The 24,015-nt window shown below is 46.3% G+C and overlaps 2 protein-coding genes across 4 annotated transcripts in view; one reads left to right on the plus strand and one right to left on the minus strand.

Moving 5' to 3' along the window:
* The first annotated feature begins 1,155 nt into the window (after nt 1–1,155).
* LOC143694287 (uncharacterized) overlaps nt 1,156–24,015 on the plus strand; it is a 39,743-nt gene continuing 16,883 nt past the window's right edge. For 2 of the 3 annotated variants that reach the window (XR_013182643.1, XM_077179512.1), the window contains exons 1-3: nt 1,156–1,293; nt 5,775–5,858; nt 21,280–21,345. Coding sequence is in view for 2 of the 3 variants with exons in the window: in XM_077179512.1 (XP_077035627.1) it covers nt 1,202–1,293; nt 5,775–5,858; nt 21,280–21,345 (242 nt within the window). In the remaining variant the exon portion in view is untranslated. The remainder of the gene's footprint in view (nt 1,294–5,774; nt 5,859–21,279; nt 21,346–24,015) is intronic. The other variant, XM_077179513.1, reaches the window with a different exon arrangement.
* Nucleotides 3,110–24,015, minus strand: part of LOC143694288 (uncharacterized) — a 71,498-nt gene continuing 50,592 nt past the window's right edge. Inside the window, exons 4-7 of the mRNA XM_077179514.1 lie at nt 7,299–7,413; nt 6,410–6,525; nt 5,094–5,161; nt 3,110–3,220 (exon numbers count right to left, since the gene is read on the minus strand). Of these exons, the coding sequence (XP_077035629.1) occupies nt 5,099–5,161; nt 6,410–6,525; nt 7,299–7,413 (294 nt within the window). The 3' untranslated portion in view covers nt 3,110–3,220; nt 5,094–5,098. The remainder of the gene's footprint in view (nt 3,221–5,093; nt 5,162–6,409; nt 6,526–7,298; nt 7,414–24,015) is intronic.

Genomic DNA, 24,015 nt, shown 5'->3' on the forward strand with positions numbered 1-24,015 from the left:
ACCAAGGCTGACCAGACCACATCAAAGCAGTGCCTTTTGAATTCACCGGAGTGAAAAGTTAGACAGGAATTAGCCCTCCTCCGGAGGGGGCCCTATCCACCCAATCCAGCCAACCCCCTTCCCCCCCGGACCCCCTCCCGAGGAGGGGGCCCTGCCTAACCCACCCCCCAACCTTTCCCCCGCCCCGGGGACCCCCAGTGTGATGTAGGGACAGCCGGAACCCCGGCGGTGTCGGGCCGTGCTTTGCACTGCAATGGGGGGACCCGCCCAGCGGCTCCGGCCCCGTGTGGGGGCTCCGGGGACAGCGGGGGCGCCGCTCCGGCCCTCTGGGCTTTATTCTGCGGCACCCCGAGCCCCGCGGCTGCGGGGGAAAGAGGGAGCGGGGGACAGAGGACGGGAACAGGGGGACACAGGGGGTGCTCGGGGTGGGTCAAGGATGGAGGGAGGGCAGGTGGGGGGTCGGGGTGTGCAGGGAGGGGGACAGGGGCAGGTGGGGTGGCGGGGGCAGGACGGGCGGAGGATGGAGGACGAGGATGGAGCACAGGTGGGGGGGGGGGGGGTCAAGGTGAGGAAGGAAAACAGGGGAGGTGGAAGAGGAGGATGGATGAAGGAAGGAGAGGAAAGCGGAATTCGGAGGAAGGGAAGGAGGATGAGGCGGCAGGTGGGAGCCGGGCTGGGGAGAGAAGGAAGTGTGGAGGAAGGAGGGGTAGGGTAGGGTTGGGGTGTGTAGGGGCATAGGAAGGGTAGGGGGGACCGGCCCGGGAGGGAGTGGTTGGGGGGGGAGGGAGGGGAGGAAGGGAGGGAGACACGGGAGGTATTGTGAAAAAGAGGAAAAATGGGGAAAAAAAAAGCGAAAAAGAAAAGAAACAAACAAAAAGATATGGAGCCCGCGCAGACAGAACCTCCCCCTCCGAGCGCCGAGGAGGCAAATGGCGCAGGTAGTGATTCCCGGGGATTAAATCCGCTCGGCCCCGCCCCGCGCAGCCGCGCTGGGGCCCCGCGCACCTGTGCCGGCCCCGCCCCTCACACCTGCGCCGGCCCCGCCCCGCGCACCTGAGCCGGCCCCGCCCCTCACACCTGAGCCGGCCACGCCCCTCACACCTGAGCCGGTCCCGCCCCTCACACCTGCGCCGGCCCCGCCCCGCCCCTCCCGCGCCCGTAAATCCCGGTGGATCCGCGCCCGCTCTGCTTTGTGCGGTGGATGCTCATCCCGGAATGCGGCGGCGCCGTCGCTGGAGCGCTGTGCGGAGTCCCGGACCGGGGGCTGCTCCTGGTGCTGCTCGAGGCGCTGAGGTAGGGCCGGGAACAGGACCCGGGCATCTGGCTCCGGGTCCTGCCGGTGTCTGCTGGGGGTCCCGGGCAGAGTAGGCTGCGGGTCCTGGAGCCGCAAGACCGGGATGGCATTTGGGTAGGGATCGGGACAAGCATCGCCACGGGAAGGAGGAGCTGCTCCAGGACGATGTCTGGGGCTGAGCCCGGCACTGCCGCTCCAGCTGCGGCGGGAGAGGGGCGGGGGCCCCGCCGGTGCTTCGGGCAAGTCCTGCTGCTGCCGTGGGGAGCCGGGGCTTTGCCGGTGCCGGGCCCGGCAGGAGAGCGGCGCATTCCCGGAGCAGGCGCTGGATCGCGGCTGGAAGCGGCCGGGGCGCGGGGACCGCCCGCGCTGGCCCCAGGAGCCCTCAGGCCTCGCCGCTCCCTCAGCGCCGCCGCCCCGCGGGGCGCCCCCTGGCGGACACGGAGCGGGGCTGCGAGCGCGGCGGCCCCCGGGGCGCGCTCCCGGCCCGGCCCCCGCGGGGATGCGGAGCCCCCTCAGCCCCGGTACCCCCAAGGCCACCGCGCGTCGAGCAGGACCCGCGCCCGCAGCCCCGGGGCTCTCGCCCGCCGCGTCCCCGCGGAACGAGCGGGGCTGCATCGCCGCGGGCCGGAGGAGCCGCTCCGGGCCGGGCGCTGGGGCCATGCCCGGCGCTGCTGCTCCTGCTCCGACTGTGCCGGGTGCAGGCACGGGGCCCTGCCTGGGCTCGGTTCTGCTCGGGCTGCTCGCCTGACACCTGCCAGGTGAGACCCGATGCTCTCCCTGCTTTCCCCTGTGGCTCGTGCTCTCCAATGCATAAACCTCTGGGTTTAAAAAGCCAGTGAGAACTGTTCATTCTTTATTTCCAGAGCACAGGATATTCTGAGTTAGAAAGAGCCACGGGGATCGTCAAGTCATAGGTGACTGGCCCATGTAGGCATTAAACTCGGAATCCTGGCCTTCTCAGCACCCGAGCCAATCTCAGGCTCACGAGAAAGGTCCTGCCCGGGATGGGAGTGGCTGCTGCCAGCAAGGGAGTTGCCATGCAAACCAGCAAATGTTCTGCGAATGCTGCTTTGTATACCAGCCTCTGGAATGGCTCTAGGGTAGAACTGGGTGGCATCTGACATGACAGCACAAAACTCTTCCCATAATCCTGATTTCCTGCCTTTTTCAGCGTTTCCCTGATGGTTGTAAAGGTGCTGATGCCGTGTCCCTTTCCAGGGAGAAAGGAGCGAGTCCTGAGGGTTCCCTTGCTCCAAGGCCGAAGCTCTTGTGGAGAGTGTCAGGGCCGGTCCCGCCTGCAGAGGGGCCTTTCCTGCAGGTGAGCGCTCACAGCCCAAACTCACGGCGGGGGCTGAGCCCGGCGCTGCTTCTCCGGCCCGGAGCTGCACGGAGCCCTCGGGGACTCCTGCTCGCTGCCAGGAATGTTCCTCGCTGCTCCCTCCGTGTGTCCCGGCTGGCCGGGAACGCGGGGCGGGAGGAGGCCGAGCCCAGGGGGAACCAGCCCCTCCTGCCCTCGGTGCCTGCAGGGCAGGAGCTGTGCCTCAGTGTCCTGCCCGTGCAGGCGGCGTGCCAGGCACACCCGGGGCGGGCACTGGGATGCCCGGGCAGCGCTGGGATGGGCACGGATCAAGGGCTGCTCTGAACGGGCCCCCGGAGAGGCTGCAGCCCGGACAGAGCCCCCTGACATCCCAAAACCAGCCCAAGGAACAGCTGCCATTGCCTGGGAGTGCTGCACGCTGCCTTTGCAGAGGAGCTCAGCCAGCAATTCCCAGTGCCACCTCCTGGAGCTTCCACACAGCCACCGGGTGTGTCCCTGCCACTCCAGAGCCTTCCCTTCCAGCCTGGGGACATCCTCCAGCAGCAGCCTTAAAGCCCAGGGAATTCCACTCACAGAAATTCAATCCCAAGCAAGGCCCTCGGAGATGCCTTAAAACAAAAGGTTGGAGTTTGATGAAGTTTGGTTTGGATGAAGTTTGGAGTGCTTCGAGAGCCAGCTGGGACTGCAGAAGTGCTGGGAAGCTGGCACAGGTGGGTCACAGTGCAGGTGCCCTGCAGGCAGGGATGTGCATCCCTTTCCTCAGGGAAAAGAGCTCCCGGAGGTCGCTGCCGAGGCTCTGGAATGAGCTCAGCTCCTGCAGGGAGCGATGCCCTCCCCTGGGCACAGGGGCTGCCCCAGCAGGGCCGGGAGCGCGTCCGGCCCCGCCCGCGGCTGCTGAGAGCATCAGCTGGAGCCGAGCCCGGGGGTGGAGCCCACGGAATTCCAGGGAACTCTGTCAGGGACATGGAACCCAGGGACATGGCTAGAATGAACGTTTTAAGGTAAGAATGAGGTTAGAGGTAGAAGACAGATAGAGAATTTTGTGGGGAAACATTTGGCTGGGGGATGAGGGTTATAAATAGCAAATGCTGTGGAATATCAGCCTGTCCTTGTCCTGATCCTACTGAGCTTCCTTGGAGCCTCTGCTGGTTCCTGGCACAGCTGGTGTCAAATAGGCAGCTCTATGTGGGAATATCCGTGCTGCATGAGGCACTGTGAGGTTATTCCGGTGGGAATTCAGCAGGGAATGGGGGGCTACAGGTATAATTCCTCTAAACTAGCAAAGCTGATACTGAACCCCAAATCTGGGCACCACACAGGGAACAATCTTTGTGCTGCCCTGCCAGCCAAAGCCCCTGGGCTGGGAAATTTCAGCCACCAAATGCATGGAATTCTCTAAATCCCAGTACCCAGCATCCCCCAAAAGGACAACCCAAGTCCCAGGGTGAGAGTGCTCCTATCCTGCTGCTGCTGGCAGGACAAATTCCCTGCACCATTGGCCCTGACTGGGCGGGAGCTCAGAGTAGGAGGGGCGGGACAGGGGATGGGCTGCCCGGGAAGTGCAGGGAGATGAGGCTGCTGGAAACTCATCTGAATCAGCTGAAAACATTCTTTCCCTGGGAGAAGACAGGAGCCAAAGCAGAACCCTCGTGGCCAGGCTGGTGGGCAGCAGCTGGATCCACTTTGGGGGAAAACACCCTGCCCCTGCCAGGAGCTCTGACTGTTTTTCCTACCAGCTCCTGAGCAGTGTCAGGGCCACTGTGAGGGAGTTCAAATGCAAATAAACCCCACAGAGTGAATAATCCCAACAGAGAAATGCATTGTTGTCAAAATAGCTTAAAGGTCTGTTAAAGATGCTCTGACAACACTGTAATGTCATTTCCAGGAACCTTCCTAATGCTCTTGCTTCCATTCTTATAAATTTTTAGTCCCTCAATGGGCAACTTGTAGAATTTATCCTGGGATTGATAGGTTGAACAGGGTTGGCTTGGGATTAACCTTCACCTCTGGTCCCACTTTGTGCAAACACAACTTGGGCTAAGGTGGGTGAACTCATCACCTCAGCGTTTCCCTCAGAAATATCCCTGATAGATTTCCCTGTAGATGAACTCAGATTTTGTCCCAAACTGTCCACTCCTCACCTCCATTTACCCTCAAAGTGTCCATTCTGTTCCCCACAGGTGCCCTGGTGATGCCAGGAAGGTCCCTTTGCCCACAGTGCCTTTCTCCTGCCCCTCCCCAGCCTGTGGCTGCTCCTCTGCTCACTTTCTCTGTCCTTGTCACACACAGTGGGGCACCAAAAGGGAAATGTTTCAGAAAACATTTCTGAAGGGTAAAAGGGTATTATGAGAGTAAAAGTATTACTACTAACTATTAAACTAAAATTACTAATTATTATTAACTATTAAACTAACTATTACCATTAACTAAAAATAATTAATAATTATTTCCAGTTCCCCAATGAGAAGAACATTTGCTCACCACCATTAAGGCCTGGCAGTTCCCTGCAGTGAGAGCTCAGTGCACATCCACAGAGGCAATTCCAGCATCTGAAAGGAAGGAAGAAGAAAAAGGTCATTTCTTCTCTTTCCAAGTTATTTCAAGTTCTCAGACCCAAAGCAAGCTTTGCCCTTGCTTTTGGCTGGGTGACTCCTGAGCAGTGGGCACAGGTCCTGTCATTGATGCTGATGGGAGTGATGCTTTCTGGGGAAATCAGCTGATTTCCAAAGTTCACTGCCTGCCCCGTGCCTGAGCTGCACAGGAGAAAACCTCTTGCATGAAGGGGTTTTGCTCCATCTAATCCCATCTGCCCAGGCTGTTCCATGTGGGTGTTGCCAGGCTGGGGCAGCACAGGCAGACACAGCTCTCAGCTCTCTCTGCTCCAAGCACAGCTCTGGGCTCTTTGCAAACTCCTCTGCTGTGAGGTTTTCTCCAGGAGAACTCAAGGAATGGCTCACGGCAGGTGGAGATGAAGTTATCACACAGGGCAGTAAAGGATAAATATTCCTGTAAGAGCCTTTGGGATCTGCTGGGCTGAACTGGGAAGGGGACATTGATTCCCTGCAGTGCCAATGCACAACAACCTCCAGCACCAAGCACAGACTGTCAGGTGGGCTCTGAAAGCACCACTTGGACAAACCTCACTGTTATTCTTCTTTGCAGGGACTTCTGCAATCCAACCCTGAAGCTGAGAAGGCCAAAAGCTCTGGAGTCAGCCTGCTCTGGAACAAAAGGATCCTGCCAGGGGTGAGGCACATTGCCAGCAAACACTGCCCACAGGCACAGAGGCAGCACTGGAGCTCCTGTTGGGGCTGGGAAGGGCTGCCAGGAGGACACAGCCCCCAGGGGGTGGCAGTGGCAGCAGCAAATTGCCACGGTCTGAGGGCACAGCAGAGAGCCAAAGGCCAGCAATGGCCACGGGAGCTGCAGGTTCAATTCTGCTCCTGCGCTGCCCCATCCCGGCAGGAAATCCCCAGGGGGGACAGAAACTCTCAGGGGCACAAAATGCAGCATCTGTGACCCTGATCCTGCCTGAGCTCAGCGTGGGGGGCCAACCCCCCCAAGGGAAGCACTGCCCTGCCCTGGATCAGTGCCAGGCCCTGCCCCAGCTCCCAGCAGCTGCTCCCGGGGCTGCCACCACATTCCCCACAAGGTGACAAGGGTGACAAAGGCCCCTTGGGACAGGGCTCTCTCTGGCTCTCAGGCCTTGGGGACTGCAGGGAGCAGGGCAGGGACAGCCTGGGACCAGGGCAGAGCCCTCTGGGTTTGTGACACTCTGGGCACAGCTGGGGACTCACCCCACACCATGGGCAGGAGCAGGGACCCTCCAGTGCAGCTGGAGCCCGTTGGGTTTGGCTGCTCAAACTCCAAAGCTCTGGGCAAAGATGGCATGAGTTAAGTGGTTTTTCCTGTCCTGAAAGAGAGGAGAAAATGGAAATTAGGTCCACTCTGGAAGTCAAAGGCTCCTGGCTTTCCTCCTTCTGTTCTGATTGTTCACTATGGGATTATATCCATCAAAAAGGAAAGGTGACACCAAATAACAGTGCTCCTTGTCAACATTTTATTCCCTACTATTTTAATACATCCAAAGGATGCCCATTTTTTCTTATCACATTCTTGACCTAATTTTAACAGAACCATTTTCATTCCAGGCCCCACTTGTGAGTTATTCAATCCTTTGCCATTGGACTTTGGACAAAGGAAGAGAAGGATCTGTTGCACGTGGGTGTCATCCAACAGGGAACAGCCCCTGTGCCAACCCCGGCCTGGGCTGAGCACGCTGCCTCACTCCCCCATTCTGCATCCTGGCTCCACTCCAGCCTGAGTTTTCCCCCATTTCCCATGTCTAGAGACAGGAAATTGTCCTGGTCAGGGTGTAAGACCTTCAAGTGCACATTGGATTTCAACACGGAATTCATGCTTCTACCGATAAAAACTAATCCAGGGAGCAGCACTGACAAGGTTGGGAGCTGCTGCTTCACCACACGGTGTCAGCAACAGAGAGAAAACATCAAATGTGTAACAAAAACAAGGATAAAATGAATTCTCCTGCTTTAAGTGGGACCAGGGCTAATTCTGCCCTGGAGTGACAAAGAACTTATCCCTCAGACCCCCAGAGACCCCTCAAAAAGCCCAAGTGCAGCAAGGAAGGAAGGAAGGAAGGAAGGAAAGGCACCAGTGCCTCACCTGCTGGGAGCAGCACAGGTCCTGCTGCTCCTGGGCCCTGGGAACGTGTCTGGAGCCAAAAGCCCTTCCCAGGCTGCAGGGGTTTCCTAAAGCACCACCTCTGGGAAGCACAGGGCTATGGAAGAGACAGGGAGTGGGAGTTTACAATAATAGTAACGATAACATCAATAGCAATAACATAATAATAATAACAGTACTAAGGAAGAGCAGCTAAGGGAGCAGCAATAACTCCAAGGGAGCAGGGAGGATGCTGAGCTTTAAATGAGGTTTGAGTGAGGCAGCAGCTCCTGGGCTCTCTGAAGCACAGCTCCAGGTCTGGGATTCCAGGGGCAGTGCAAACTCCCACTGTCCAATCCCTGGATTTGCCTCCTTGGCCATGTTTGGCTCAAGTGCTCCAGTGCTGCTTCCTGGAGGGATTGGGAAAATGGGCATTAAACCCCTTCCACAGGGCTGGTGCTGAGCTCTGGCTGGGGAAAGCATTGGGCACCTCTGGCATTTCAATGAAATCAGTTTCCATCATGGTGGAGATACCCTGAATAAACCCAGGGCACACAAAGAAACCTTTCTCCATAAGGACAGCCCCAGGGAATACAGAGTCATTCCTATGCCTGGTCAAACAAACAGCAGCCAGGTTTTGGGGAGAGACTCCAGACTCTTGTCTCCCTCCCAGGCTGTAAAACACTTGCAGAAGCTCTGGAGTTCACACAAGCTTGTCAGGGTTTGGATATTTCATTTAAATTCCATTCATATACTAAGGAATTTGAAGTGTCCTAAAGGCAGCTCCACTCACACTTTAAGTTTAAGCCCTCTGCCCCAGATGAATTGAGATGTTCTCTTGTTAGAAACACCCCACCTTCCTTAGGCATCTCCATGGGGGAGATAACATAAATGTGGACAAGAGTTTGGAATGCAGCTTCCAAATCAAGTTCCCTGCTAGGAAATGACTCCAGCTCTCTGCTGCCTTGGGCTGTTTCAAACACAGCCTGGCCCACGTAAGCAAATGGAATCAACCCCTTTGTTCCATTGGCCTCCCAGCCCAAATTCCAGTGTCTTTATTCTATCCAGTTCATCTGATCAGTAATATAACTGATCCTTCTCCCACCTGCTATTCTGAAAGACCACTTCTAATCCTTGTGGATACCAAAGAGAATCCTTATGTTAGCCTGGGAAACCTATTGATGCTACCTTGGAAAAAGAATCTCTGTCTCTGTAGAAATGACAGCACAACTTTTGAGACATCGGGAAGCCCACAAGTCACAAAATATTTAAGCTTTTTCTGAAAATAACTAAACTGCAGTGATGAAGTGTTGGAGTACCTTTCAGTTCAGTTTCAGTGCTCAGTGTCCTGCCATGGCAGTTTTATTTCACTTCTCTGGGTTGCTGGGCAAGGAGAAGCCTTTTATAGACATTTGGAATGATCCAAAAACCTGCTCTTGCCCAGAGAAGCTCTTCCAGCTGGGAAAAGGCATGGCAGAAGGACAGAGTTTGTCTTAAATACCTCCTAGGGCTGCAGGGACATGGAAACCTGCTGAGCATGGCATGGAAAAATGCCACAGGGGAGAAGAGGGACAGACAGCAGAAATGAAAGAACAACTGGGCTTCACAGGTAGGAATGTGGAAATGGCATGAAAAAGAGATTAATTCCACAGATAATTGAAGGAGAGTACTGGGGATTTTCTGGACAGTAGAGGCCAGCAGCATTTGTGTAACTGCACCGGGAGCAGCACAAAAGCCTGGGATTATCTAGGTAATAATGCATCAGAAATGCCAGATCTGGGTACAGATGCAGCCAAACTGGGACCAAGATAAAAAGCAAGAGAAGGAAAAGACTGGATAGGAGACAGGCAATTATGCCAGCAGGGAAAAAGGGAGAGGGAATGGGAAAGGGGATAACAAGGTATGAAAATCACCTTGCCTTGGAGTGCTTGCTGGGAAGCATTCTGTTCCAAGAGCTCAGCCCAAACCAGGACCATCCAACCAAAGCTGCTGTTGTGGCCATGGCACACAGCCCAAAGCAGCTGCCATGGCTGGAGATGCAGGGGGAAAGGAATCCTTTGCCTGGCCAGCAAGGGATCACCCCAGACAGGACAAGCACCTGAATATTGGGACAGCAATGGTGCTACCCAGTGTCTCAGAAGAGCCTGCTGAGAGTTTTGGGAGTCCTCACACTCCCAGGGAGCTTAACCCTACTGTGCCAATGACTCCAATGTCACTGAATCCAACCAATACAGCAGGCTGCTATCACCAACTACTAATTAGTTTTAAATCATGATATTGGTCATGAGGCTTGAGTTTCTCAGAAGCACCAGACTGAGCTTGACTCAAGTTTAGTTAGTTAGTTATTAAGAATGTTATTGTGCAGTATGAACAGTTTGAGCATGTTTAATGCCAGATATTTGTATTTCATTTACTGGTATCACACACCATTTTCAAACAGGTTTTGCTGATAGAGCAGCTGATTGTAAATTAACTTTCTATTTAACAGGGACAGTATTTGTCTCCTTGTTACTCCAATTGTTTGATTACTCTCTAGGACGTGTTTACTACTCAGGCAATTATCTAATTACCTGAGGTAAGAACAGGTAATTGGGGGAGTTTTTAAATGAACTTCCTGTCCCATGGCCTCTCTAGGAGGTCTGTTCATGGTCTCATGTCAAGTGCTGCTGTTTTTGCAAGGTGTAAAATTCTCTGCTGAGTGTTTCCCAAACAAGATTTTCATTTGTTGGAGCTGCCAACTGTGAGGGGTAGAGAGAACAGATCAGTTTCCACTTCATGTAGTGCTGTAGTCAGGTGTGAGGTTAATTTGTATGTTCCCAAAAGTGAGCCTCAAAATCCTTTCCACCATTAAGGCAGAGAAATACCATTATCCAGGAGATGATAACAAATTCTGTGGAATTATTTCATACCTGAAGCTGTATTAGGGAGGAAGAAATGAGACATTTCAGCATCTACATGAGGATCTCAGTTTGGTTCCACCTTTCTATCTGGTAAGTTTTCACTGAAGGATTGTGTTGAATGGGTAAAACCATGAAAAAATGCCAGGTCTGTTTCCTTGTACCATTGTGTACTGGAAGTAAGACTAGAGAAGGCAGAAATAATGTAACATGTTTCCTGGCATGCTGTCTTTGCTCCTGCTAAACATTGCAGGCCTTGTTTGACCTTCAATCCCTTAAAAGCACCAACCCACTGTCAGAAGATGATGGTGGAAGAATGCAGCATATTGAAACCTTTTGGATTTTATGCTTTTTGTCTTTTCATGGCTGTCTTCTGCTTTTCTATTTTCAGTATTTTAGAGTAAAAGCCTGGATTTTATTGAAACTCCCAAAAGATCAGATGTTTGAAGGCATCATTTTGGTCAAAGTCACATGTCTAAGTTGCAGTTCTGAAAATGCTTGCAAGTGCTTTCTGTTGGCATGTGGAGTCCATTTTTTGCTTGTTTTTGTGGTTGAAAGTTCCCCAGTATGATTAAAACATTCTCAATTTTGACAAACTGAGCACTAGAAACTAATGGATTTGTTATTCTTTGGAGTAAATATGTGGATAGCAGGTTTCAAGGCATTTGTAATTGTATTTATGCTATCAAGAAAACGAGTGCTATTTCTACATTCCATTCAAAAGAGAGCATCTGTCTGAGATGAAGAATACTTCAAATCTTTGTTTTGGCTTCCAGTAAAATTTCTCTCACCAATAACAAATGTAAGAATCATGAATGAGATGCTGTGTTGCTCTGTCAAATGTGATCCTTCCACTGGGCCCAAGAAACCTTGAATTATTTTCCTTGTAATAATGCAGCTTCTGCTGAATGTGGGAGAATAGTTTCCAGCTTGCTTCATAATGCATTCTTTGGGGAAATGGAAGACATGGATTTGAGCTCCCTCATTCTGAGGAGAAATCGAGGTTGAACTTTTTATTTCATAGGTGACTGCTAGGCTCTTCTATGAACAATAGTAATTTTTCTTCAATTGTGTTTTACCTTTCTACTTCCAAATAAAAAAAATATGAAACACTGACTGTTTCAACATTATGATCAGCCCAGCTGAAGCCTAGGGATATCAGGATATATCAGTTATAATGAAAATATAGGTTCTATGTGATTGAGGACCTAGGCTATCCTGGGTTTTAGGCCAGCTGTGTCCTCCTCTGCTCACCTGCTGTATTTCATGGGAAGTTTGGTTTAAAATATGCTTTCCTTGTATCATGATTGTAGAAAACTTTTCTTTTTTTCTTTAATGTAATGGGGGGGACAAATCTATTCAAAGGTTGTATTTTATAAACTGAAATTGTCTACAGTAAGTAGAATTTGAGGGTAATGGCATTAGAGTATGATAATTTCTGAGTGACTGTGCCCAGCTGTGAACTTTGATAATTAGGAAGAAACCTTGAATCAGGAGCAGATTGCTTCATAGCTTTTGATTGAGCATATTCTCCAAACTTGCTGATCAAACATGGGATACATCCCAATTGTGAAACACTGGAATCTGCTGAGAAAGATCCCAAGATTGGCAGAATAACTTCTCTCTAATTTTACCAGGCACTGAAGTGAGACTGACAAGCCTGTAATTTCCAGGGTCTTCCTTCTCACCCTTCTTGAACTTTTGCCACTTTTCAGTCAGGTGGAAGCTCTGTGGACAATGAAACCATCTCAAAAGCAAGGAGAGAGGTGCTGCAATCCCATCAGCCAGCTCTTGCAGTGCCCTGGGATGAATCCCATTGGGCCCCATAGGAAATGAGGGTGAAATAGCAGAGTTTGGTTGCACTCCCCATGGTCAGCTGACATTTCCTTTTCTTCCTGGAAGCACATCATGCACATGGCCATTTTCTCTATTTCTGCCACACCAATTTTCTGCTTCCTCTTCTCCTGGCAATATGAAATGATTGCAGCTTGCCAAGGTGCCAATAACTGTGAGCAAGTTCAGTGAAGAGCTGGTGCTTTATAATTTACACTTGCCATGTGCCTGTGTGTCACACAACATCTCTCACAAGAGGATTATGGTGTGCTTCAATGACAAATGCATCACTCTGTGCCAAACTCCTCAAAGCTTGAATTTCTGTACTTGTTTGGAAACAAACCCCTTACTGATGGTGATGGGTATCTCAAGTCCTCTGCTAGTTTCAATTTTCTTGAGCTTGTCTTGATGTGTGAGAAGTGCAGATCATTAACTTGTCAGTCAGGCAAAGGCAGTATTGCTTTATATCCTTCTAATTATTTTAAGAAAAGAAAAAAAAGGATTCTGTGCACACATTTGTCCAGTGAACTTTTGAGGGTAAAGTAATCTTTGACATCTGGGAAGTAAGACACATCAGTGTAATAGCATATACTGCTTCTTGGAGGAGTTCTGCTGACTTTTATCATAAAGAACCTATTGAAATTGACTCTTGCAATTGCTTTGTTTTCCTATGAGCTACCTAAAGGTATGAGGAATTTCTTTTTGTAGCTTTCTTGCCCTTGGTGTGACTATGTTGAGTGTCACCAGTCACCTCCTTATTTGCCATGTGCCTCAGCACAGTTGCCAGGAGTATCTGCTCCATGCCCTTACAATATTTGGGTTCTGCTGTGCCAGTGTACTAACTCATGGAAACTCTCTGTTGGTGTCCTCAGTTTCCCAGTCTTGGGGAATGATTTCCTTTTGGTTTAATGTGGCAAGAGGCTTTACAATGAAGAACAGACTGGCACATAAAAGCTGTTTTACCTCGGTCAGACCCAATACACTGATTTATTAGGGAATTTTGCCAATGGGTTTAGCAGAGTGTGAGACACCAGTGAGACATAATGGTAGGTATGTCTCAAGAGATCTCACTTTTTATCTCAATATGATTAAATCACCCTCCTCCACCCCCCAAATATTTTTGTAAATAATTACAATAGAGAGCTTTGAAGAGGTGAGGATGTGAAGGACAGTGGCTGAATGCCATTTCTGGCTTCTTTGTTGTTTGAAAATACAAGGAAGTTCATGTCTGGCTGAAAGGTAAAGCCGAATGCTCTCTTAGTTGGAGATACTCTGTGTTTTGCTGGCCCTGGATTTCTGAATTGCTATCTTCTTCCTGAGAACCTGTAAGATAATCCACTTCTAAAAAGTAGATTTTAGCTTGTTTTGTCCATCTTTTGGCTAAAGAAGTAACTTTGCTTTTTCCTACTTTTTGTTAATGTGGCTTTTTTTGGCATGTAAGTACCTTCATTTTATCACGTGGGAAACAAATGGGAAAAAGACACTTTCTTATAGATATTCTAAGTAAATTTCAGATCTTTTTGTGTTTGTACATGAACATCTCAGGTGGCAGGTATCATATAAGATGAGATATACTTTTTAATGAGAAAAGCAAAATAAGCGTGAATTAATCCAAATTAAGGCCAAGGGAGAAGAACTCAATTATTATCTGTACTTTGGTTTTTTATTCTGTCCTGAAGTTCCACTATAGCTGAGTGACATGCTCACAGTTAAAGGCAGTTTTGTGCAACCTATTTAAACCATTTTGAAAAGTAGTTTTCTAGTTGTTGAAATGGAGATGGATGCAGTTCATTTGACAGTGCAGTCTAGAAGATGTATAAATGCTCAAGCAGAAACTCCAGTGTACAAGTAGTTATGTCCAAGTTTATGCCATGTCACAGCACATATCAGCACTGGTTTTATGGGCCTGTGAAAGAAGCCAATCTTTCAAGATATTAATTGTTGATCCACTCAATCCCAGGCTTGTAGGCCAATGCTCCCTTCTCCTCTCTGTCCTTTGTCAGTTTTTCAGGTCTCTCTCTCTTCCCTCAATCTTTGTACCCTAGGAGTTGCATCTATTGAAATTAGGAGTTGTAAAATAAACATTGCTTGTCTTTTAAAAAACAAAAACTACATCAAAAGCAAAACAAACCTGTCTTCACCTTGTCAATTGACTAAAAGGCTCAATAAATTAGGAGTTTGGCTCCCTCACCTCCTTCCTGCAGAAAACAATTTTTGGTTTCCATAGTAAAGCACTATGCAAGTGTAATGCAAATCTAATTCAAGCTGTAGTGCAAATCTGTGCTTTCTACACCTCTTTTTAAGGACTTCCTGATGTCTCAAGTTGTTTCCCTCTTTTATGCCAGAATATTATGAAATGTTTTGGCTGTTCTCCTGAAATTGGGTTGTCCAAGTCAGAATTTCAGCTGCTGATTTTGGGAATTATGTGTGTGACTCTCACCAATATGTGTATCATGCACAGAGCAGTAGCACAAAATGTGGGAGGTCTAGATTTAAATCTCTGCTCTTCTTGATTCAGAGCACTTTATCCTGCATTACCTGGAGGCATGCAGGGCATGAACTTGAATGTGGATCCCTTGTTTCAAACCATGCCCCTGGACAGCTTGTAGAGCCAGAGCACAAGTTTATGTGAATATATTCATAGATAGGCTTCTCCTATGATACAGCTTCGTGCAAAGAATGCAGCTTGGAATAACAGTTATGATGAAGTTTCATTTAATCAAAAATACTCTGTTCATGTGTATGTGTATAAACAGCACATGATCAGTTTATAAAATATAGTTTATATAAACAGCATTCTGTGCTGGAGTGAAAGTTAATGTCTGAAGCTCCCTGTTTCTCATTGTCACCAGGCAGGTGTCCCTGCCCATGGCAGAGGGGTTGGATCTAAATGATCCAGAAGGTCCCTTCCAAGCCTCAGCATTGCATCACCACTGTCCTGGAGAGCAGCACATGTGTGTTCTGCAATGGCTGCATGGGAAAAGCAGCCAAACTGGAGCTGCTTTCTGCTTTTATTAGCTTGATTTGGGAGCTTTCTTAAAGTGAAATAACTAGCAGAAAACCAATTAATATTTTAATTGTATAAGCCTTCTGAATTGAAGAATTGAATGGTATTAACCTTCTAAAACCTTCATGGTAGTGGAATGACTGGGAGAGTACAGTGCCAGGAAACAGACATTTTGGGGTCACTGGAGACTCATTCCATGTATCACTTTTCAGCATTCTGAATATGCTTGTGGATAATTTAAAAGACCCAAACCAAATGCTTTAATTCAGGAACACAGTTTGGTGGTAATTTACATAACAATAAGATGCTGTTAAGCAAATGTTACAAAGTGGTTTAGGTCTTGAATGAGGTAAGAAAGGAGATAGAAATAAGACAGCAATATAGTGGTAGTGTTTTAATCTCACCTTCCTTTTTTAAGGATGAGTTTAATCCCTTACTGAATTTTTGTCTCATTTGTCTCCTAATTTTGTTTATTAAAACACTCCATTCTTCCTACTTAGCTTTGTCCTCTAGAGTTGCATGTGAATGGGTCTGTAAAATGAAATATTTTCACTGGCATCTTCACAGACTAGCACAGTGATATAGAAACATTTCTAAGAGTTTCAGTCTGAAGAAAATGCTGGAAGTGCTTGTTGTGAAATAAAGAACATACTACCTGACACTTGGGCCAAATTCAACCAGTAATTTGGGGGCTTCTTATAATTTGTCATGGAATCATTGAAGCATCAGCTTTGTTCCCGGATGTTTTGCTCTTATTTAATGGCTGCTGTGGTGCTCTTTAGCTGCTGTCTCCTCCCTGCTGCAGTGGGCAGCAGTTCTGTCCTTGGGCAGTGCCTGGCTGGCCTCTGGCAGGCCTTGGCACTGCCTGCACTCTCTGCTTTTATTGCAATGATTTCCAACTTGCTGTCTTTAGTGTTTTAAAGTGGGGGGTGAGATGAACTGGTGATTTAATGAGAGTGAACAGGCAGGCAAATGTTTCCTTGTAAAGAAAGGAAATTGCTGTGGCTGTGCAAGATGGAATCCTGTTGCTGGCTTTGAACTGACCCCTTGGCCACTGAGATCAAGCAGATGGGTGGGTGGTACTTGCCTGCCTTTGCCCTTCCTGAGGAGATCAGTTCTGTTCTGGAGAAATGTGGCAGCAGAGAGGTGTGGGCTGTGCCATGAGGGAGGATGCTGCAGGAGCCAAGAGGGCCCAGGCCCAGGCAGGACAGTCCCTTGTTGTCCCCAGGGCAGTCCCTTGTTGTCCCCAGGGCAGGCCCTGGGCCCTGGGGCAGCGCCTCTGGGGCTGCAGCTCCCAAGTCATTTTAGGGCTGGTGGTGCACTCAAGGCCCTGATGGAAGGTTTGTAAGGAATTGAAAGCATTGGTGGGCTGGCACTTGCATTTGTGCAGCAGTTTGTGTGCAGCTGGCCTCTGGCACAATTTGGAATGAATTCAAATGGTTTCAGTTCTCCCTGAGATAAGAGAACTATTCCCACTTGCAGAGTAATGGAATACACTTTTGCCATTTTCTTATCCAACATAGTCTATATTCTCCCTGGGGATAATGGCTGAGTTAATAGACTGAATAGAAGGAATTAAATCTCTCCATCAATATTCTTCACTATTATGTGGTTTTGTTCTTTTAGGTGTGCAGAGCACTATGTTCATACAGTCAGAAGATAAAATTGTGCAGACTGTTAAGTCTTTGGAGCTTTTGGCCTTGGAGTTTTTGAATCACAAAACTTTTGCTTGCAGCACCAACCTTTTTCTAAAAAAATTAGGACATTTCAGTGGTAAAATACCATACAGAGTATTTCAATTCCTTACCATGTAGATTTCTCAAAAGCTTGTAAGAGTAGAGTCATTAGCATTTAGACTTTTGGTTGCTTTCTCTATAATCTTCATGTTGGGATAAAGCTTTGGATCATGATTTGATGTTCAGCCTCTGCTCTGCTCATGTGTTTTATTCTCTTGTACAAATGATTATTCTATGGGGTTAGTTGGCTTGCTCTAAGAGGAACTGGGTTTTAGGTTAGAAACAGCTGCTCTTTGAGAGCCCAGCAGTTTGAGGAGAACCCAGGCTGCAACAAGGCAAATATTAAAATACAGATGCCTCAAAAGATGAAGTACCTTCAGTAGTTATGTTAGCAATTTTTGTCTGCCTCCTAGTGTTTGTTCCATTCTCTAATTTTATCTTGTGTTTAATGAGATTACATCTTTTTGAGTAGTGAAAAAGTATAGAACTTGTTTTTTACAAACAAATATTTTCTGCATACTTAGAATGTTTTGCTGAAGAAGCCTTGGCCAAAAGTGAAATCTGCTACATTTAAATGAAGATCTGAAATATTTTGAAGATTAATTATGACTATTTTTTTGGAACTGCTTTTAGGACATTTTTCACAGGAGCTGCTTCCCAGGTCCCTTTTAAATCAACTCTGCAGGTAGCTATTTCTATTGGAATGTTTTGCTTTGCTACTCTAATGGTGCTCTAAGTTCTTTAAGATGCTGCTGCAATACATGTATTAAAAACCCCAGGAAAAAAAAAATAAAAAAGCAAACAAAGAAAATTTAACAAAGAAAAGCTGAACAAAGAAAAGCCAATCACCACCACCACCACAAAAAAAAATTTAAAAACCAAAAAAACCTCCACAAACAAAAAAAAAACCCATCCCAATGTCCCAAAACTTTGTGGCAGCCTCCTGGTCTTCGTAGAATTCATTATCTGCACTGTTCATGGTAAGGCTGAAGCAGCAAATCCAGGCTGTTGTTGCTGTTTGAGTGCCTTTGCTTTTGTTTCAGCCCAAGCAATCTGCAGTGCCTGTTCCTCTCATGGTATTTCCAGAGAGCCTCAGGGACACTCACGTTGATTGGCAGTGCTGTAGGACAGGGCCCTTGGGGACAGTTGATGCCTCTTGTAGCAGCCACTCAATGTTGTTACTGAATGTGCAGTGTTCTATCAGGGCTGTCATTGACAGCAAATTGAACACTCCCCAGTCCATTGAAAGGCTCTTCCATTGTTAGAAGACTCATGTCCACTTTTTCTATTCTGTTGTTATTTTTGTATGGTTTTTGAGTTTTGCCTGGTGCCAGTGGCAGATGTATCTTGCTTCTTCTATCTTTAATTATAGTTCCAGTGGAATTCTTGCTGTGAGAAAACAAGTCTGACTTGCATTCCCTCTGAAGATGTTTTGACAAGTAAAACACAACTAATTTCTGCATAGTGCTACTTACAGTGTTTCAGGCCACATTCCTTGACACAGAGATAAGAATTGGGAGAAAGGATGGATACTTTAAAAGTTCTCCTTCTTCTTGATTTTGTGGTGAGTAGTTGTAGGATTCCTGTTCAGATTTATGTCTACGTGAGGTTCTGTGAAAACCTGGAGCTCTGACCTCAGTCATTGCTTGACCCTCAAAGCTTCAGAAGTATGAGTAAGGATACACAGATTGTACTTCCCAGAAATTCTTGTAGCAATAATATAAAGCTGTCTGGACAGTTACCAAACAGTATTTTGGGACTGTTTTTCTCTGTGGACAAAGAACCTTTGTACCCATTTTTCCTTTTTATATTGTCAGTGTGTGCTGGTAACTTGATGGAAATGGCTTCAGGGAGCCTCATTGGTTCTTTTCACCAACTTTACAGTACAGTTGTCTCATTTAATATCCAGTTCCTTCTTTTGGTTTGTCCCTAGGTGAAGCACTTTGCTAAATGAAATTAAATTCCCATCATCTTTTAAAATTAAATTCTTTCAATCTGGTTACAAACCCCTTTCTTTCCTTCTAACTTGCTGCCCTCTGTCCCACAGTTACTCTTTCAACTCTTTGTAAGCTTTCACTGACAAACTGGTGAGGTTTAGGGCAGCCAACAGGAACCTTTCCTCCTTTGCCCACTGCAGACTTTGGAGCTGAGGGAGCTTTTTCATTCTTCTCAGAAATATTTGAGGAGCTGAAACACCCCTAAGCCTTTTTGATTGCTGCTTGTCCTGTTTAGTCAGGAGACTCCAGTCCTTGCTCTATTCTGCCTGTGGTGTAAGCAATCCTAATTTCTTGTTGCGCTGTTCCTCAGTTGGATTCACAGCTGATTTCTTAGGATGGCTGCTGATTCAGTCAGTCCTGGGCTCATTGTTTGGGTCATTGTTTAATCTGCTGTGATGTAGCTGCTCAGGTGACATTAACCTCCTGTTTGTGGGGTTTTTCCCAGTGGAGTTATGGTGACATGTAAAATATGTTTTATAGAAATAGGTCAAATGTGCATTTCAGCTGATGCAGCCTTCCCAGCTCTTTATTGATTTCAAAGGATTTCTGTTGCTTTAAAGCAGTGAAAGAACTGCCCTTTGTTTTCAATATACTATTCTGATACTGAAGCTGTACTTGCCATGTTGTAGCTGCTTAGGTGGCCACACAGAAATGACCAGGGCTGCACCTTAACATGTGCTCAATGTTCAGTACTAGCTCCATGATCCCTTTTTGCTTTTCTATGACTGGTTTTAGAAGTAGGCCTGTTTTTTCACATTCCAGACTGCTTTCAATTATAGTGAAACAACAGCAGGCTTTTGACAAATTCTATCAAAAAGCAGATTATACCTCTATCCTTAGAATATTTCTTGAAGTGTACTAGATATTAAGGTTGGTATATTTTCCACTGAAGTCTCCCAGCAAAATGAAAGTGTAGTACAAAGAGAGTAAATGCCTCTTCATGCAGCTCTAGCTGCAGGACTGAGGGATAAATGGGTGGGAAAAAAGGTGACAATTTGCCTTCAAAGGATTCATTCATCAAGAATTGCTTTTCTCCACTCTACTGAGAAGAAATCAACTTCTAGTGTACCCAGTGCATCAGGGCATGCCTTTCTATTTTTATCCAAGTTGTCTTCCATCTTTCCCACCCAATTATTCTGAGACTTATTATCATTCTTAATTATTATAGCCCCTGTTTATATCTCTGAAAGATCTGTCTATATTTCACACTTTCAATCATATTTGTGGTTTCACCAGCTTCATCCACAATGCATTAATTAGAAGATCTACATGCTTTCTATTTGTTATAGGCAAATAAAGATTTCAGAGCTCTGTTTGTAGTGTGTTTCCTCTGTCTTGCAGTATTGTTTGGTTATGACATGTACTCCCACAGCTGGTTGCCCATTTGGTAATTCCTAATATTACACAAAGGGCACATCCTGATCAGAAGGGAGATTTCTGTGTCTGCAGATGAGCTCCTCATCTGCTGTGTCTTTGAGAGGCTGGTCTTTTTTGGCTTTAAAACCTAATTTTATGGAGAGAAATGCTGCTCTTGGATAGTGCCAATGATCATCTGGTTAGGCTTGCTTTACTCCTACTACTCTTAAGGACACTTGGAATGAAAATAATTTTACTATTTACTGATGCAAAGAGTATTGTGTAGGGTGGTTTAGTCTGAATAATGAACATTACTCACACACACTCTTATGCTACAGTACCTAGTACTATACATAATTATTGTTAGAAAAACTATACATCATTTGATACAGTAAATTTATACATCATTTATAACATATTCATCTTGTGCTTTTTTATTGTCATGATTTTTATAAAAACGTATTTTAATAAACTTATACATAATTTGTAACTGTAAATTCTCTTTTTATAAAAAGAGAATTTACTGTTGTAAAAAGAGAATTTAATTGAATAGAGATTGCCAGTACACTAAGCCCTAACTAAACTGTGAACAGAAAGCTAAGCACTGGAAAGGTGCCTTCCTTAAACTAAGGTGCTCTTGCTTTAATTGTCTGAGAATTTAGAAAAATACTCAACACTAATTACTTCAGTATCTTTTTATAGATGCAATCTACTGCAGAGTGCTAGAGATATGAATGTTATCTTTTCTTTATTAATGCTTATTTGATTTGGAAGCCAGCGAATGTATTGGAAAAAGTACTTGAAGATGTGCTTTGGAATATTGTAAAGATGAATACCCCAATGGAAGAATATTTCTGCCATACCCTGCAAGTGGTTATTATGAAACCTTGGAGTGGAATACTAGCATTGTTTCTTGCAGAGGCAATATTTCATCAGTTCAGAGGTGGTGAGCAGCTGAATAAAAGCTCCTGATTGTGGATTTCAAGTTGCCTGGGTACAGAACCATGTCTGGTTATAGTTAGTATGGATTTGCTTTGCAGCTGGGATCAGAAGTGAACATTCTTTCAGGATGACAGGAATTCACCCAATCACCATGTGCTGATTTGCCTATTTTGTCTTCTCTCAGTGCCTGTTATCAACTGAGTCCTTTCTTGCCAGGGCCAGGGAGACTCTCCAGCACCAAGCAGATTTCTGTGAGACTTTGATTTCAGTGAGTTTGCAGAGGTGAGACCTGCTATGGTAAGAGCCATTGGCTGCAGGCATGTGATGGGAAACAAAAGCCCTGTTTTCCCCAATCCTTTCTCTCAAGATGGGTTGAGTCTAACATGAATCAACATGAGAAACAGTGCAAATGGAGCCAGAGGACTGGGAAGCTTTCCCCCCAGTCTGCTCAGGGAATAATGGAGTGAGGGCCAATGCGTTGGAGCTGCTGGGAGCACCTGAGAAGGTGGGGGAGAACAGCACCATGGGTGGCTGATCTCCCTTCCTGGGGCTGAAAGAAAGTGGGAAAAATGTTGCTGGTGACATGGAGCACATATCCCTTTGCCTAAATACTCCCATCTCCCACAGAGGAGAGTATCTGTGACTCTGAGATGGGACTCCTTGGGCTTTTCCTTCAATCCAGAAGGGTGGATATCCAAAGAGATGAATTGGGGGAACAGGTTTCTCCACATACAAGGGATTTTTTTTCCATCTTGCTTTAAAAAAAAACAAAAACAGTTTGTCAGCCTTTAGTCAGTTCAGCTCCATTTGCTCAAAACAGCAGCTTCCATCATTATCTCTCTTAGCTCATAATATTTATTGCCATTAGGAAATTTGATACAGGATTACCAAAGATAGCTTCATTATCAATGGCAATAAATATTATATTTATTGCCATCGATAATGGCATTGATATTTAATGCCATTGATAAATATTTGCTATGCAAATGTAGCACCAGAGGCATGGGGGGGGGGGGGGTTGTTATTATTATTTAATTTTTTTTTCTTTGCAAAATCTCCCTGGTTTAACAGTGAACTCTGAGGCAGATAATTTGTTTGGTAAACCATTGATTAAGAATTTTCTCTCTCTGACCAAATGAATCAGGATGTGGCACAACTGTCATCTCTGTGGAAATCCAATAGTACTTTTCATTCTTGCACACCTTTGCCTTCCCAGTGATGTGTATAATACAAGACAGACATTTCTTTCTGGATATTTATAACACAGATGTGAAATGGTTTAATCTGAGCTGCAGCCATCAAGAGGATGTAAACTCTATTTCCACTGGATGTCACTCTCAGCTTGGGTCTGTGGGAGCTTAACACTAAGGGGTTTTCTGCATCAATCTGATACCTGTTGGTTTGTTTGGATGTTTTAAAGGTGTTTATTTCACCTCATGCTTCTAAGTGTATCTTTTTAAGGAGAAAGAGTGCTAAAGATGGTAATGATGATATGTTGAGTTAGTTTTTACTTGTGTGATTCTAGCATAATTTTGAAGGGGTAATGAATTTGTGAAACTTCCCAGCGTAGAGATGCACTTGGATAAAATTCTCAGGTATTAAGAGAATGTATCCATGAGTCTATTTCAAACAATTCCCCTCTGCTTGGGAGACCTGATACTACTCTGCAATAAATTTCCTTTTATATATATATATATATATATATATATATATATATATATATATATATATATATATTCGATATGTAACCTTTCCTTATTTAGTTTCTTTGCTTACAACTGTGGGGTTTTTTTGGGGGGGGGGCAGGGTTTGTGATTTTGGGATTTTTAAATATTTTTGGTTTTCATTCTTTGGGGGGTTTTTTTGTGAAGGATTTGTTTGTTTGTTTGTGGTTTATGTTGGTTTGGTTTGGGGTTTTTTGGGGGGATTTTTTTTGTTTGCAATTGTAGCTTTTCCACAGCCAAGCACAGAAGTAGCTGGCATGGAATGGACAACATTGCATTCCTTTGCACCACTTGCTTATGTAAATTCAGTATACAAGAGAGACTTGACCCTGGTAAATACACTCTCCAAAGTCATTTTGGGTCATGCCAATGAGCTAAACTGCTTATTAATTGATGTTCTGTAACGCTCTACTAGAAGCAGCAATTTAAAATATATCACACATAGGTTTTATATGTCCCACGTAGGTTTTGGTTGCCTATGTTTCATTAAGTTGTCACAGGGTGCTCCTGATTCTAGGGTGTTTTATTTTGCACTTCTCTTCAGGGTTGCACAGTACAGCACAAAACTGCCCCTCTGTAATTCCATTTCAATGACACAGCTCAGAAATTTGGCTCTTTATTTTGACAGCCACAATGTCATAATATATTGGTCACAAACAAGCTTGGAAATTAACATTCCTCTAAAGTGAGTTGTGAAGTTCATGTCTTTGATACTTGAATGTCACCTGACTGTGATTCAAAGTCAGAGCAGAGGGGATCAAATTTATCTGGATGTGGGAGCCTCCCTCTCCTCCCTGTATCCAAATCACAGGAAACACTTATGTGTGCTGGAAGGGAAGGGCCAGGAATGAATTTGGAGGTTCTGTTCCCTGCTGGCTTTTTCTCCCCCAGAGCTGGTGCAGGCAGCTGATGCAAGCCTAAAGAAAGATGTTAAGTGTCCCAACCTGCTTTAACTTAGTTTTTCATGTGTCAGTGACATTTCCTCTGTGTATGTCCCAAAATGCCAAATCAGGGTGTTTGTATTCCAGCCCCATCTGTGAGTTCCTGAACACACAAAAGCAGGCCTAAGTTATTGCAGCTTGCACATGGCCCTTGGCAGCCCTTCCTTGGTCTTTTGGACACTGACAAGGCTGATTCCCTTTCAGTGTCTGCTAAAGGAGAGATGACTGCTCATGCAGGGTCACCACATACAGCCTCTTTGGTTTTGTGTTACTCCTATACAGACTTT

This window comes from Agelaius phoeniceus, chromosome 6, assembly GCF_051311805.1.
Source record: "Agelaius phoeniceus isolate bAgePho1 chromosome 6, bAgePho1.hap1, whole genome shotgun sequence".
Classification (NCBI taxonomy): Eukaryota; Metazoa; Chordata; class Aves; order Passeriformes; family Icteridae; genus Agelaius; species Agelaius phoeniceus.